Below are 13,547 nucleotides of genomic sequence, written 5' to 3'. Positions count from 1 at the left end.
TTTCTATTCAGAAAAACTCCAGTGGTGAAACAGCAAAAAGGCATTTCCCATAGGAACAATTACTAACTGGATTCTGAGGAGTTATTAATAATTTTTCTTTTGTACATGAGAATGCTTTGGAATACTGTTACTATTCCTTACAAATCAAATAACATCTTAGAATTCTGCAAAGAAACCCTAAAAACAGCCTCCTACCATAAATCAAATTTTTAAAAGTAACATAACATAATGAAAGATTTACTTATTGAGGAACATCTGCTTTAGATAAATACATTTGAAAACACAGCAGGATTTAATAGTCCCTTAAAAAGTTTAGCTATTTTAGATTTTTTCTGTTTCTAAATATGCTGTTTTTCCTACTTTCCAAGAAGGTAAATTGCTAATGAAAGGCTGTGTCAATGCATTTGAAGCAAATGCTTCTGGAATAGCATTTTTTCAATTTACAAAATGTGAAAATGTCTTTCGATTAGTAAAAAAAATAGTCTAATATACAAACATTTTTTCAAAAATCAATTTGTGAAGGAATGTAGCGGAATTACCCAGACTCATACCCATTCACTCCTCAGATACTAGCAACTATCTCCTCTTGACACAAACCTTTCTATATTAACCCAGAGAAATGCATACATGGCCAGTCAGTCCAAGCAGAATAGTCATTCAGCTTTCCCCATATTTAAACTATCATAAATTACCATATGGACAGCATTAGAAAGAAATTGAAGCATACAAGGAATAAACTATAGTTTCTTTTTATATCAAAATGTACTCTTGAAAATGTGTTTGGCACAGTGCTAAATCATATAGTTAATACTAAATATTGCAGGATACAATAAAACCCTGGAGTTAACTTGTGTTTACACCCTTTAAGGGATAAAAATAAAAGGATACCAATTATTCAGAAGTCAGCCTATACAAACTGTATAAACAATATTTTATGTCTTGTTTTGAAAACCAAAGCTATAGTAAATTTTACATAAAAAGACTGCAAAATAATATAAATGGATTTAAACAGATTTTTACAATAAGAAATTCAAATGGAAACAGACAAGTAACAAAGAGAAGTAAAAAAATTTATTGCAGTATTCGTTCCACCAGATTTGCTGGGGACCCCTTTTCTTGTATTATTTCAGGGTGACCTAATACATCAAAATCTACATTTACAAAAACTCCTCCTGCAGATAGGTCATAGATACTGCATGCTTTTTTTTTTTTTTTTTTTCTTCAACAGAATAAATTATATATCCAGGAGATTCTTCCATTTTACAGCCTGGAAAAACAACGCTTCCCTGGAAACTGGGCTAAGCTAAAGAAAGCCATCCGCTGCTAGGTTAAACTCCAAGAACACTTTATTAAGAACATTAACAGACTAATTTCCAACATTCACTTGTTTATTTTTTTAAACAGAAAGGTTTTTTTCAAGATATAAACAATTCTTTTTGTTAAACTATAATACAGTGGGAGTAAAAATGAACTGAGAAGTTTCTGCTGCACAACAGCGAAGAAAGCTCCCACAAAAATGTTTACCAAACATTTCCTTCTCTTTTCCCGCGTCCCAGGTTCCATTCTTACTCTTCATTCAACTGATTTTTTTTTTTTTTTTTGCCAGAAAGTTGATATTTCAAGTTTGTCTGTTATTTCAATTCCTGTAAATTTGGCTGCATGTACAAATTCATTAGCTGGAAGTTCCATCCTTGGCGGCATACAGCGATCGTAAAGTCTGCACAACTTTATTAGTCAGCTTATTAGCACTCGTTAGAGCAATTTTTTTGTAAATAATGTCTGACTCTTTAATAGTGTCTACCCAAGGCACCAGTTTGCGGCCATCACGGCGCTTAGCCTCAGTCCAGGAGCCACTGTAGGAGCCTGCCATCCACTGAACACTGAAGCCATTGCTGGTTTTCTGTACTACTCTTGCAATTTGTGGTCGGTCTTTGTACTTTGGACAGCAAATAGCGATGACATCCATGACATCAACACTTTCATTCATCTGTGCTGCCAACTCCGTAGAGTCTGAATTTCGTTTTGACCTTCTCAATGACTAAAACATTGGGGGGAAAAAAGACCAAGTGTTACACAAAAGAACTTTAGTGAAATTATTGCTTTTATTGCTTTTAATCCCTTGACGCCGGGAGTTGGGATTTCCCGGCACACATTCCATTGCCGGCAATGAGACGCACCGCGACCGCCAGCGCCAAGGGGTTAACATATCCTTGTAAAACCACATACTCTTAATTTGTACCCGTGTCTTTATCTCTTATTGATATATAAAATTATATATACACATGAATCATAAAGCTACATAAAAACTTGGCAACAATAAAAAGGATAACACACAGTACATTCCAAAGGAAAATTAATAACTTTTTATACGGGATAAATCTCATTTTCTAGTTTTTTTTTTTATTGTCTTTTCTGTTAAACTTTCTACAAAAGTCGTATAAACGGTTAAGTAGAGAATCTCTATCTACAAAATGCTTTCTTTCATGTGGATTACATTACTTGGTGTACATTTAATATAATAGACTGACATTTATAAGCACATAAAAATCATTTTACGTAATACGCTGCGAAATACGTTGACTCCTCCTCCGCCTCACCCCTGAAGTGCCTCCTCCTCTATCCTCCCCATCACTTTCATCGTCCTCTGTCTCAGCTGCATTGTTTTTAGGGCTGCCTCCTCCAAGCAGCGAGGTAATTGCTTTGTTCCGAGCATTTGTGCTAGCTGACACCTCTCCATCTTCTTCCTCTTCATCAGGATCCAGATGTTCCATAAGGAGCTTGAACTATTAAAAACCCATATTATTCCACATTGAAACATTAAAAATACATATGCATATCACATTAGATTAAACAAAGAAACAAATGGCAAGGTAAAGAAACGGGGTGAAACAAATGGCAGACGACTTTAAACAGCCTATGTTTTGTTCTACGAACTTTTTATGTAAAAATCTCTTTTTTTATGTAAAAGCTTTCCTTCTGTGTTTGCAAAATAGCAAGTTTTCTCTAACTTATATTTAAAGATAGGAGGATGGAAAGTAAGTAAATACAACAGATCTAGTTTCTATTCCTGTGATGGCAACAGTCTGGGATATAGTGAACAAGTTGTATGGGTTATACAAGATGAATACTAGAAATTAGAAAATACTCCATAAAGATGAATAACCTTTAGCTGAAATTGATTTTCACCATGTTTAAAATGACTATGTGTCTTTGAAAGATAGTCCTGCTAAACATCCTGAAAGGAAGTGGTGACTTAAATGTATCATGTGAGATTACCAGGACCTTAACATTTTGAAATGTTCATCAAATACACCATCGCCTACATTCAAATTTATACTGTGTGCTACATAATACAGTATAAATTTCAGGTTTTCTGCAAAGAAGCTTTACTTACATCTAAGTACTGTTTTACTATACTCCTCTTCACTTCTTCAGTTATCTTGGAATTAGCCATATCACTCCGCAGAAAATCCAGAGTTTGTTTTGGATGAAAATGCACTCCTGTCTTCCTGTTTATCGCTTTATCATAAACTTTTGCAGATTCAGATGGAGAGTATTTCTGAATTTTACTGTTTAAAGAAAATAAAAGCAAAGAACTTTTAAGAAAAGACCAAAGTAATTTCAAGGAAATCTTTTAAAATGTTCACTGTAAGTAGTTATGTTTTAATCATTCCATACGCAACAGACAACCTGGTAAGAAATGAAGTAATTGCTTTTTCTAGGCCAGCCTTTCACTACATTCAACTTATCACATTTATGTTTCTTCTCTTACACAAATCTATGGCTTAAACAATTAGTTACAATCAACTTCTTCTAAAAAAAAGTATTCCAAACTTGATCCTTACAAAGAACTTACTAAATAACAAGATGGCCTATGATCTAAATATTCTTACCTATCAGAGAATCCACAGAGGTTCTTTAAATGCTGTTTCAGCATCAGAAGTAATAATATGCCTTGGGAGACATTTGCAAATTCAATTAAAGGAGCTGAATTTTCTGGTAAACATTTCATCACAGCATTTATATCATTTTCTTCATCAGAATCTGAATCAGAGTCTGCTCGTTTCCGTAGCCTCCGAGGCTTAGAAGCTTCCTCTTCACTTTCGCTCTCACTACCACTGTTACTGTCACTCTCAGTCTCCTCATCTGATGAAGGTTTTCTTTCCTTTTTTTTGTCTTTCACCATAGACTGCAAATAGAGATGTTAGCACATATTCCAAAATTAGAGTTAAGTAGCATCATGTATGTTTCTAAAAAATGTTTCCTAAGTTACTACTGCCTTAAATTTGCAAGAATTCCCTGAACAATGTTATTAATTTATAACTTGATATTAAACATTAAAATTCTTTATGGCAAAGAGATGACGAATAAATGATCCAACGTTCACACGTTTTGTAAGGTGGGTACAGAGGAACTGAAGCAACAAGTACCCCACTGGCATGTTATGCTTAGAAGACTGCTCGAGTTCATAAGCAGTTACGATAAAATGCAGTAGAAAGCCAAATACAATAAATCAGGAATAAAACTCCATTTTTCTTTCACCGAGACATCATTTGTGTGTCACATAGATTTTCATATGTACTTTGGTACAATTAGTCCAAGATGCTTTTAATCCTTGTTTCTTAAAATTCTATGACAGTAATTACTCTGCTGATCAGAGAAACCTCAAGTGATCATACACATTACTAATAATCATCAGTTCTACTATTTTTCAAAGCTACAGAAATTCACACATACATTATTACTGCACCTAGTACGATTTTTCATAACACAGATCTTAACATGTCCTAAGCAGGATCTCATCCTTTCTGTGCTGAGTGCTACCCACTGGTCCCCAGTACTTCCTCTTTCTAGCAGATTAGAAATTGACTTTGGTATGGTGACAAATCAAAGCAGTGTAATTTTCAGGCATGAGCTCCGACTTGTACTTTCTAGTCAGGCTGGACATTCTAGAAATGGGTTTACTTCCTGACAGTTTGCACCTTCTGCTGTTAAAGTTTTCCAGGAAATGAAGACACTGAAGTCTTCAAGTTGCAAAGGCAATTTTTTACAGGGCTGTGTACTCCTATAGCAACTGATACTATACCATAATTCAGGTTCTTACGTGCTACTTTAAAAAAAGACAGACTGTAAGTTCTTTTCCTGTAATAAACAATTTATTTAAAGTCTCTGAGATGACACACATGCAAGTGCCATCAGCTACTTGACAACAAAATAAACAGCAAGCTGGATTTTATTATTAAAATTATACAAACAACCATAATAAACTAGTATTTCCTAATGATTCTGGGCTCATGTGCTTCCAGATGCATGCAATTAATTACTATTGAGCCATACTAGGGAATGACAGAAAAATTCATCATTATTTTTTAATAATGTAAGCAGCAATGCATGGAAAGTTTTCAACTAGTGTCTACCAGATGGAGTACAGAACAGAAAGGGTTGCTTGTTCTTTAGTTCTGGTTACAAAGTAATGCTACTGGTCAATATAATAATAATGGTACTGTATGCACTGAAAGATTAACCAAATTACAGAGCAGCTTATGTTGCCACCATAATAAATATACTAAAATATAAATAAATGCGCATACCTCTTTAAATGACTGTAGTAAGTTGCTACCAGAAACTGACAGTGTAATGTCTATATGATGCATTATAAACAGTGGCTCTTCCTGTGTTTGATAAGGGAAACAGGCTAGATTGTCTGCTATGTACAAGAGCATATTCACCTCTGTTTTCTGCAAGTTAAAAAAAAAGGTACATAAAATCAAACATACAATATTTCACATTTATACATTTATCCTTTGTTCCTAACAATCTAGAAACATGATCACAAATTTTATTCTATGTACTGTCCCAAACCCACCTCTAACCAGCATGTATATATGCAGAATTTAGTCATATCTGAAGATGTAACTGGATATGGAAAGGTACAGAATAATGCTAAAGCAACAAATGCATTCTAGATAGGCAACATCAGATAGGTAAATGCCTTAAGTTATAAAGCAAAATAAAATATATTAGGGAGATAAAGTTATGTATAACTACACCATAAAAATACATTGCAAAAGGAGAATTTAAGCTTGTATTTCTCTTTTAAGTGAAGGAAATGCAATGCTTACTGCTGTATCATCAAAGAGGTTGAGTAAAGAAATCAGAAACGCTCGTCTGTGTTGACGGTTCCCTCGGATCATGGAGTATAGGTGTGAACACAATGCACTGGATGATTCATCATGTCTAAAACCTCTTACAGGATCTTTTGGGCAGGTATTAATTGCCTGTTGTACCTGGTAAGACATCTTCATACCAGCTACTGCTTTCATCTGAAATGGCAATGTATTTATTTTTATTTAAATTGTTGCTTTCAAAGTAGTAAAACTTACTCTTTTAAAGTAGATGCCCACCTGAAATTTAATTTTCAAACATGCACTGAAGCAATACTGCCTTTTGAGTTGGCAAATAGACTAAAACTGAACTTGTGGCAGCAATCAGAATATCCTGTGAACTGCTTTTTCTGTGAATTCTGTTAGAAACATGCAGCTAATCTGTTTACCCGCTACAGCCAGGTATCCCAATTTTCAAGAACATGGAAATGTTTTCATACATGAACAGAATATTTTACCGTATGTGTATGCCTGATGTCACTTACAGTGAAACCAACAACTGATTTCATCTTAGTACAATAGGACTAAAAAACAGAAAATGAAGGACTTTTTGCTGTAATTTTCAGCAGATCCTACTTACTTCACAATTCTTGCTCTAGTTTCAGAACAAACTGAATCTCTAGTTAGGCTGCATATCCAACTCTCCTCATACCATCTATGCTGCTGTTCAGCAAATTTCTCCATCAAACATGGTCATTGCCAATATAGCAAATTTCATCTGCTAGCCTTTTGCCTAGTAGATTAGGAATCTGAATGCCATAAACAGTGAAATGCTCTAATTGCTCCGATATAAGATGTGAGAAGTCCCACAATGCAGTACACACACTGAACCTTGTCTGGGGCCTTCTGAAATAAGGACAGGGTGCTGATGCGGCTCTATTTCAGATCTTAAGAAGAATTATTTGCACTATGCCACAGCTCCACAAGCCCTCACTGTAGCTGTCAGATTTTCCTTTCAGTAAGATCCTTCAGATCTTAAAAGCTTCCTATGCTCCTGCTTAGATTACAGTTTATAAAGCCTTGATACCTTCTATCAAGGTAGGGCTTCTACTTTTACAAGGCATTCTTGTATCTAATCCATTGATACAGCAAAATCATTGCTAAACATTATGAAACAGCTGTCCTCAAATCTTATCAAATAAACACTCTTAAATACTATTCAGTGAGGAAAATATTACTGTGAATTATAAATCAAAGGAAATTTTGTACTGGAAGATACATTTCAAATTATTATATGCTTTCTATTTCTAAGAAGAAAAATCTCCAAACTGAGAAAAGAGTTGAGCTCATCTTTACAACTGCTTATGTTACTGTTTATTGTTTATACTCTTTATTCTGCACCTGAGGCATATTCAGGTGCTAAACTACTAGAGAACGTACCAGTATTTTGCAAGATGTTGAATTAGAATTACTTACATGAATAAACCCAGCATATTTTTTGTCTATTTCCACCAGCTGCTGGTCAGCTTTATTTCGCATAGAGGGCTCTGGATCTGTGCCCATAGCAATTAAGTATGGCACACACTTGGAAAAAACAAACAAAACAATTATTCAGAGTCACTGTACCTCCTCTTTCTCAGTCTTTGTTCTTCTACTACACTACTGTTCTTGTTATATTCTGACTACTGCAGAAACTAGAATAGGAAGCTCTATGCAACTTATCACCTGACTACTTTTTGCAAGCAAATAATACAAAATACAAGAGAGACCAGTGTTAAAAATTACAGAAGTTGTGAGAAGTTTCAGGTAATATTTCCCTTGCTCACAAAATCTAAAGTAAATTTTGAGTACAAAAATTGCCATTTAAAAAACCCAAACCACCACTTCTGACTGAACATACACTGAACATGGATGCAGTATAAAAAATAGTTACAAAACCACTACGTAAGTAAAGAATAATGGAGATGATGACTGAATTTCTGACATTGACTGTGGAATTTCATAGTGTCTGAACAAGAGGACTGAGGTGGAGGCACGGCGACACATATTCCAGGATAAAGAATCAAATTAAGAAAACAACCTGGCATGTATCAGAAACTCGTAACAGAAACATGCTCCAACATACATTTGTAAGTGCTCTTTAGGCACTGGCTGGGCTTTTACATCTTGATTCAAAACCAGAAAATACAGCATTTGGAATCTCACTTGTTGGCTCAACAATACAAAACACAAAAATCTGCTATCTGTAAAGCCCTCTTGCTACAATAAGAAATTACTGTAACATAGGTGGAAAAGAAAAACTGGAACTTCATGTAGCAAACGTGAAACCCTCGGAAAACTTGGATAACCAAACCTTCCATCATAAAAGCCTGCCATACCTGAACAGGATGGATGAGACCCTGGTTTAACGTCAGTGCAATGACATTTAGGGCGAAGTGACGTACGCTAGACTGAGTATGAAAGAAAGCCTCAAGGACCTGTTTGAGATATAGCTGCATGATGGAACTACTCATCCCTGAGGAAATATCACCCATTTCTTTCAGGTCTTCCTGTTTTGCTACTTTTTTCCCTGTAAAAAGGACAAAAGCATACTCACTACAGTATAATTATTTACTTTTCCATTACTTGATTCATGCTGATATTTAAGCTTTGTAATACATAGACATTTCAGCAGTCTTAAATGGCTTTCTTATCTCATGAAACACAGAACAGTCTGATGCTAAATATACATAAAAAACTAGAGAGATATGACTTTAACTAAATCTTGTTCCTTAATAAAGGTTTCTAATTTAAAAAAATTCTTTTATTTATTATTTTTTATCTGCAAATTAACCTTACAGGAAACTGATTAGAAGTATTACTATGATCATTACAGCAATTATGCACTCTGGATTGCTTTCAGGATTTATACAACTTGAAAGTAAATAATATACCTATAATATGTGCATACCTATGCACATAATGAATTTTTGAAAAGAATTTTATAAAACTTTGGGTACAAAATTACTCATCTGATAGCAATCTTAAAGTGACTCAGTTCACATATATAGTAACTGTATGAAGAAAGACAGGTTTTGTATGTCTCATAAGCACAGAAGAACTCAACACTTACAGTCTCTGTCTGCCTGTTGCATACGTGTATCCTCCTCTTGCAAGTAGGTCTGGAGGTTTTTTAACACCTGGATTTTTAAGTTTACTGAACAGTTCTTATCTGAAAGAATACTGTTGTACAGAGTCTTCACTTCCTGTTCAAACATTAAACTTGGGTGTTGTATAAATGCAAATCCTAAGGATGGGAAAAAAGAGGAAATACTCCATATTATTATCTTCTAAAAATATTATTTCTGCTTTTTCAGTCTTTCTTCAAAACAGAGGTATGGAATTCATGTCCTCCCAACAGCATAGCTTCTTCTAGATCAAACAGTACTGCTTTTCTATATGGACAACATTCATAGATTTTAAGAGTTCTGTTAGCCATGACAGTTCTATTATCCATGACTGTTTGATACAGCAGCTGCACTAAGTTATGGTCTGAAAGCATGTCCAGTGTAGTTGCTCGCATCTGAATGACCATGAGCTCTCACAAGCACATGGAAGGGACACTGCGAAAAATTACCTGTTGTTTTTCTAATACATTTGGAGAAAAACATTCTGTGGAAACTGTGAAGATTTATTCATATAGAGGCAGAACAAATGTGGAAAAATTGATAAATATCACAAGTACTTAAAGTATTGAAAGAAAAAAACACAATAGTGAACACATTAAAATTTTTTATATCTTGCTGTCAATATTCACATAACTACTATAATGGTCTTTTCTTGAAAATTATCTGAAGTGTTCGCAAGACTACATCTATTGGAAGAACTGTAGAACTATTTTTAGCTGGAGCCTTACCCTTGTCAAGGAACTGGTTTCTCTGACTCTGTATTTGATAAAACTTTTCTAAATTAATGTCAGTATATAGCATTTTAGATTCCAAAGTGCTGCTGACAAACTCTTTAAGAGTATCATGAAACAGTAATGGCAACATACCACCCCAATTTGAATTATATTTAACTACTTTCCTTTATTATTATTAAGATTGTTAAAGAAAAGCAAACACTACATGTATTTTTTATGACACAGGAAACTAAGATTCTGAATGGACACTAAGAAAACATATGAACATAAAAAAACAATGGGAGGAAAAATGAAAGCAAATCAATTATGCAAAAGCAATGGATAAAAATAGCTGAAACAAAGGGAAGACTGAGCTAAGTTTTTAAAACTGGTTCCATACACACGGAAAAGAGTGCAGGTGAAGGCCAGGGTAAGATCTCAATGTGTTTAAGATCTCAGTCTCAAAACAAGAAGCAGAAAGAAGCAGGTGAGGTGGACAGGAAAGAGGAGAAAAAGGAATGATGACTGTCTTTGAAGTATGTGGCATAACTGTGAGCTCTACACAGATGTATGTTGTTGTTTATGACTTGACCACCTCTGAGTAAGTCCAACCCATTTCTTAAGGTATATTTTAAAAATGAAAAGCATGTTTGTTAGATATTTACAGGTATAGCTAAATTTACTAAAAAATGTTATATTCTCAACCTGCTTTGCAAGTACACAGCTGCAGGAGAAGCTTAACCATAACCCTTAATTTATGTCTAAGCTTAATCCAGCAACGGCCAATGACACATCCCAAAGCAAAGGCTGAAACCATTGAATGTCCTTACTGAAATGACACACTAATAATTGCTAATAGGAAAGCACACACCCTTCACATGATGCCTTTCCTATGTATAAATGTTGAATTAGTTAGTCCTTTCCACCTTATTGCTGCACACATTGAATGGCTTTGACAACTTTGCTCAATTATCAGCCTGAAAGGTGGAACTTTGCTCTGTCTACCACATCTCCATACATGCCATAGCTGCCCTCCAGATGAAAACAGTATGTAGATGAGATCAATATATCACTGGAAACAGTTTTCCAAGGTTTAATTAAAATAAAGACTGATTATGCTTACAGGCAGAGAAAAAAAAGATCTTATGATAACTACTGACATCCACCCTCATTTTCCCCCTTTGCCCAAACTGATCGAAGTTCAGTATATAATTTGGAAACATTTTTAGTGAGTGCAACATTCTCACACCCATGAGCAAAGCAATCCTGTCATATGGTCCATCCCATGTGCAGTATTCTGCAGTGGATAATTAAATTGGACTGGACTACAGTAAGTTGTTGTGCACCTTGATGTAATGCCTAGAAAAAACTCCAACTAGTCCAGAAAATCGTAGCATTACTCCTGCAACAGAGACAACTCTAAAGACATTAATCCCACTCAACTGTCTAAAATGGTTTACCACAGAATATGAAATCAATATTCAGCCTTGGTCCTTATCCTTTGAACCCTCCTGTCTGAACTGAAGTGGCCTCCTAAACAGCAACACAAAGCAGCAAATTCTTGTCCAGTTAAACCAGAAAATCCAAACTCACATGCCTAGAGCACAACTTTCTTTGGACTAAGCCATAACCACGAACTAAACTCTTCCAGAATCCAAGGCCTATATGCCCAAACAAGATTCTCTCACATGTACAGTTTTTGTCCTTATGAGAAAATGAATATGATACAAAACACTCAATGGTCAAAGAAGGCGATTCTCCTCTACTCCACTCTTGTGAGGTCCTACCTGCAGTACTGCATCCAGCTCTTGGGCCCCCAACCCAAGAGGGATATGGACCTGTTGGAGCGAGTCTGGAGGAGGCCATGAAGATGCTCAAATGGCTGGAGCACCTCTCCTATAAAGACAGTCTGAGAGAGCTGGGGTTGTTCAGCCTGGAGAAAAGAAGACTCTGGGGAGACCTTAGAGGAGCCTTCCAGTACCTAACAGGGGCCTACAAGAAATCTGGAGAAAGACTTTTTACAAGGGCTTGTATGGACAGGACAAGGGTGGAAAAAACTGACAGAAGGTAGATTTACACTAGATATTAGGAAGAAGTTCTTCACTGTGAGGGTGGTAAGGCACTGGCACAGGCTACCCAGAGAACTTGTGGATGCCCCATCCCTGGTAGTGTTCAAGGCCAAGTCGTATGGAGCTTTGAGCAACCTGGTCTAGTGGAAGGTGTGCCCGCCTGTGGTACTGGCACTGGAACTGGATGATCTTTAAGGTCCTTTCCACCTCAAATTATTGTATGAATGGCAGTTAATGTACTACAGCGAGTCACTGAAATACTATACTAATGCCTTCAGATAAAGAATCTATTTAAAAAGTTAAATGGAGTTAAAATGCTGAAACAAACTGTAATACCTACACTATGACAACCTGTCAATGCCTCATCGAGTCTCACAGAGCACAGCCAGTTGGTATAAACTACCAGAGTTCCCTTGACTCCTGCAGGATATCTGCTCCTGCACTTAAAATATTCAGTTTTTCCAGCAAATTTTCTAAGTCTTCTCTAACCATACCTTATGGACTGAAAAAGAAGATTAAGTTACAATGTATTTGCATACGGAGAAAAAATAACTTGCAGAAGTATGCAACTGGCAACTCTTTGACAACTTTTCTATAGGTGGTTCTCAAATAAAATATGCAGCGAACTTAGACTTTAAACAAACTCCCTTGCCACTACACAAATTCATGAGTTCCTACTGATACACATGGATTTTTATTAAACCAGAATAATCAAAACTGTAATATTTCTTACCAAGGCCAATAATAGCTTTTGTCTGTACTTCTTCATCTGAATGCTTTGTAAAATACATCAGCAGTTCCAGTACTTTATCCTTAATGTTAACCTGCAGAAAATAAAACAAAAATAAGAGCTATTTGAAGATAAAACAGATTTTTTAAATCTCTTATAAAAACACGAGTATCAAAAAAAAAAGCAGAAAACACCATCTTAGTGCATGGCCTTTGCAAAACCATGTAGTTAAAAATCAAAAAGCTGTATTGTATCCATTATGAAAAATTAAAATCATTAGATATAATGTGCTTTCACATTGAAGTGGAACACTCAATATATCTAAGACATGGAAAGTAAATACAAGTTATTTTACCTTACTGTTGCCCTTAAAATCTTCATGATCAAAATCAAAATGCCGACACAGAGCACCAACGGTGAAAAGTGATCTAAGGAGTGCTGGTTTATTAGCAGTAAGTATTGTACTGTTTGGGTCTTCTTGGTGTTGACTTTTTAATTTCGAAAGTGCACCTACAGTAAGATAGAAGTTTTGATCACAGTGCTTAGTCACAGTGTATCACTATAGTAAGACTTTCAGCCAAAACTGAAAAGTGAGAATTACGTGCTGTGATTTTACTTACCATAGTATCTATTAAAACAGGCCCATACAAATTTATAGTTTTGGGTGACCTTGTTCACAACAGCCCCAAGACAGCTCACACAATGTTGAACAACCTAGAAGCAAGAAAGAATACATGAAAAGATTTTTGTGAAGTTATGTAGGA

At 35.4% G+C, this 13,547-nt stretch overlaps 1 protein-coding gene across 9 annotated transcripts in view; it reads right to left on the bottom strand.

Moving 5' to 3' along the window:
- Positions 1-1,049: 1,049 nt before the first annotated feature.
- The window catches only part of NIPBL (NIPBL cohesin loading factor), a 156,197-nt gene continuing 143,699 nt past the window's right edge, over positions 1,050-13,547 (bottom strand). For 8 of the 9 annotated variants that reach the window (XM_057414299.1, XM_057414301.1, XM_057414297.1 and 5 more), the window contains 12 exons: positions 13,404-13,497; positions 13,139-13,293; positions 12,787-12,877; positions 9,217-9,390; positions 8,483-8,673; positions 7,581-7,688; positions 6,123-6,323; positions 5,592-5,738; positions 3,894-4,189; positions 3,395-3,569; positions 2,598-2,783; positions 1,050-2,038 (listed from right to left, as the gene is read on the bottom strand). In XM_057414299.1, the coding sequence (XP_057270282.1) occupies positions 1,673-2,038; positions 2,598-2,783; positions 3,395-3,569; positions 3,894-4,189; positions 5,592-5,738; positions 6,123-6,323; positions 7,581-7,688; positions 8,483-8,673; positions 9,217-9,390; positions 12,787-12,877; positions 13,139-13,293; positions 13,404-13,497 (2,184 nt within the window). In that variant the 3' untranslated portion in view covers positions 1,050-1,672. Of the gene's footprint in view, positions 2,039-2,556; positions 2,784-3,394; positions 3,570-3,893; positions 4,190-5,591; positions 5,739-6,122; positions 6,324-7,580; positions 7,689-8,482; positions 8,674-9,216; positions 9,391-12,786; positions 12,878-13,138; positions 13,294-13,403; positions 13,498-13,547 lie in introns of all 9 variants that reach the window. The other variant, XM_057414300.1, reaches the window with a different exon arrangement.

Source organism: Pezoporus wallicus, unplaced genomic scaffold, assembly GCF_028554395.1.
Source record: "Pezoporus wallicus isolate ANWC-B61680 ecotype Strahan unplaced genomic scaffold, APGP_CSIRO_Pwel_v1 scaffold_8004, whole genome shotgun sequence".
NCBI lineage: Eukaryota > Metazoa > Chordata > Aves > Psittaciformes > Psittacidae > Pezoporus > Pezoporus wallicus.
This window is presented reverse-complemented; position numbering and strand designations above follow the sequence as displayed.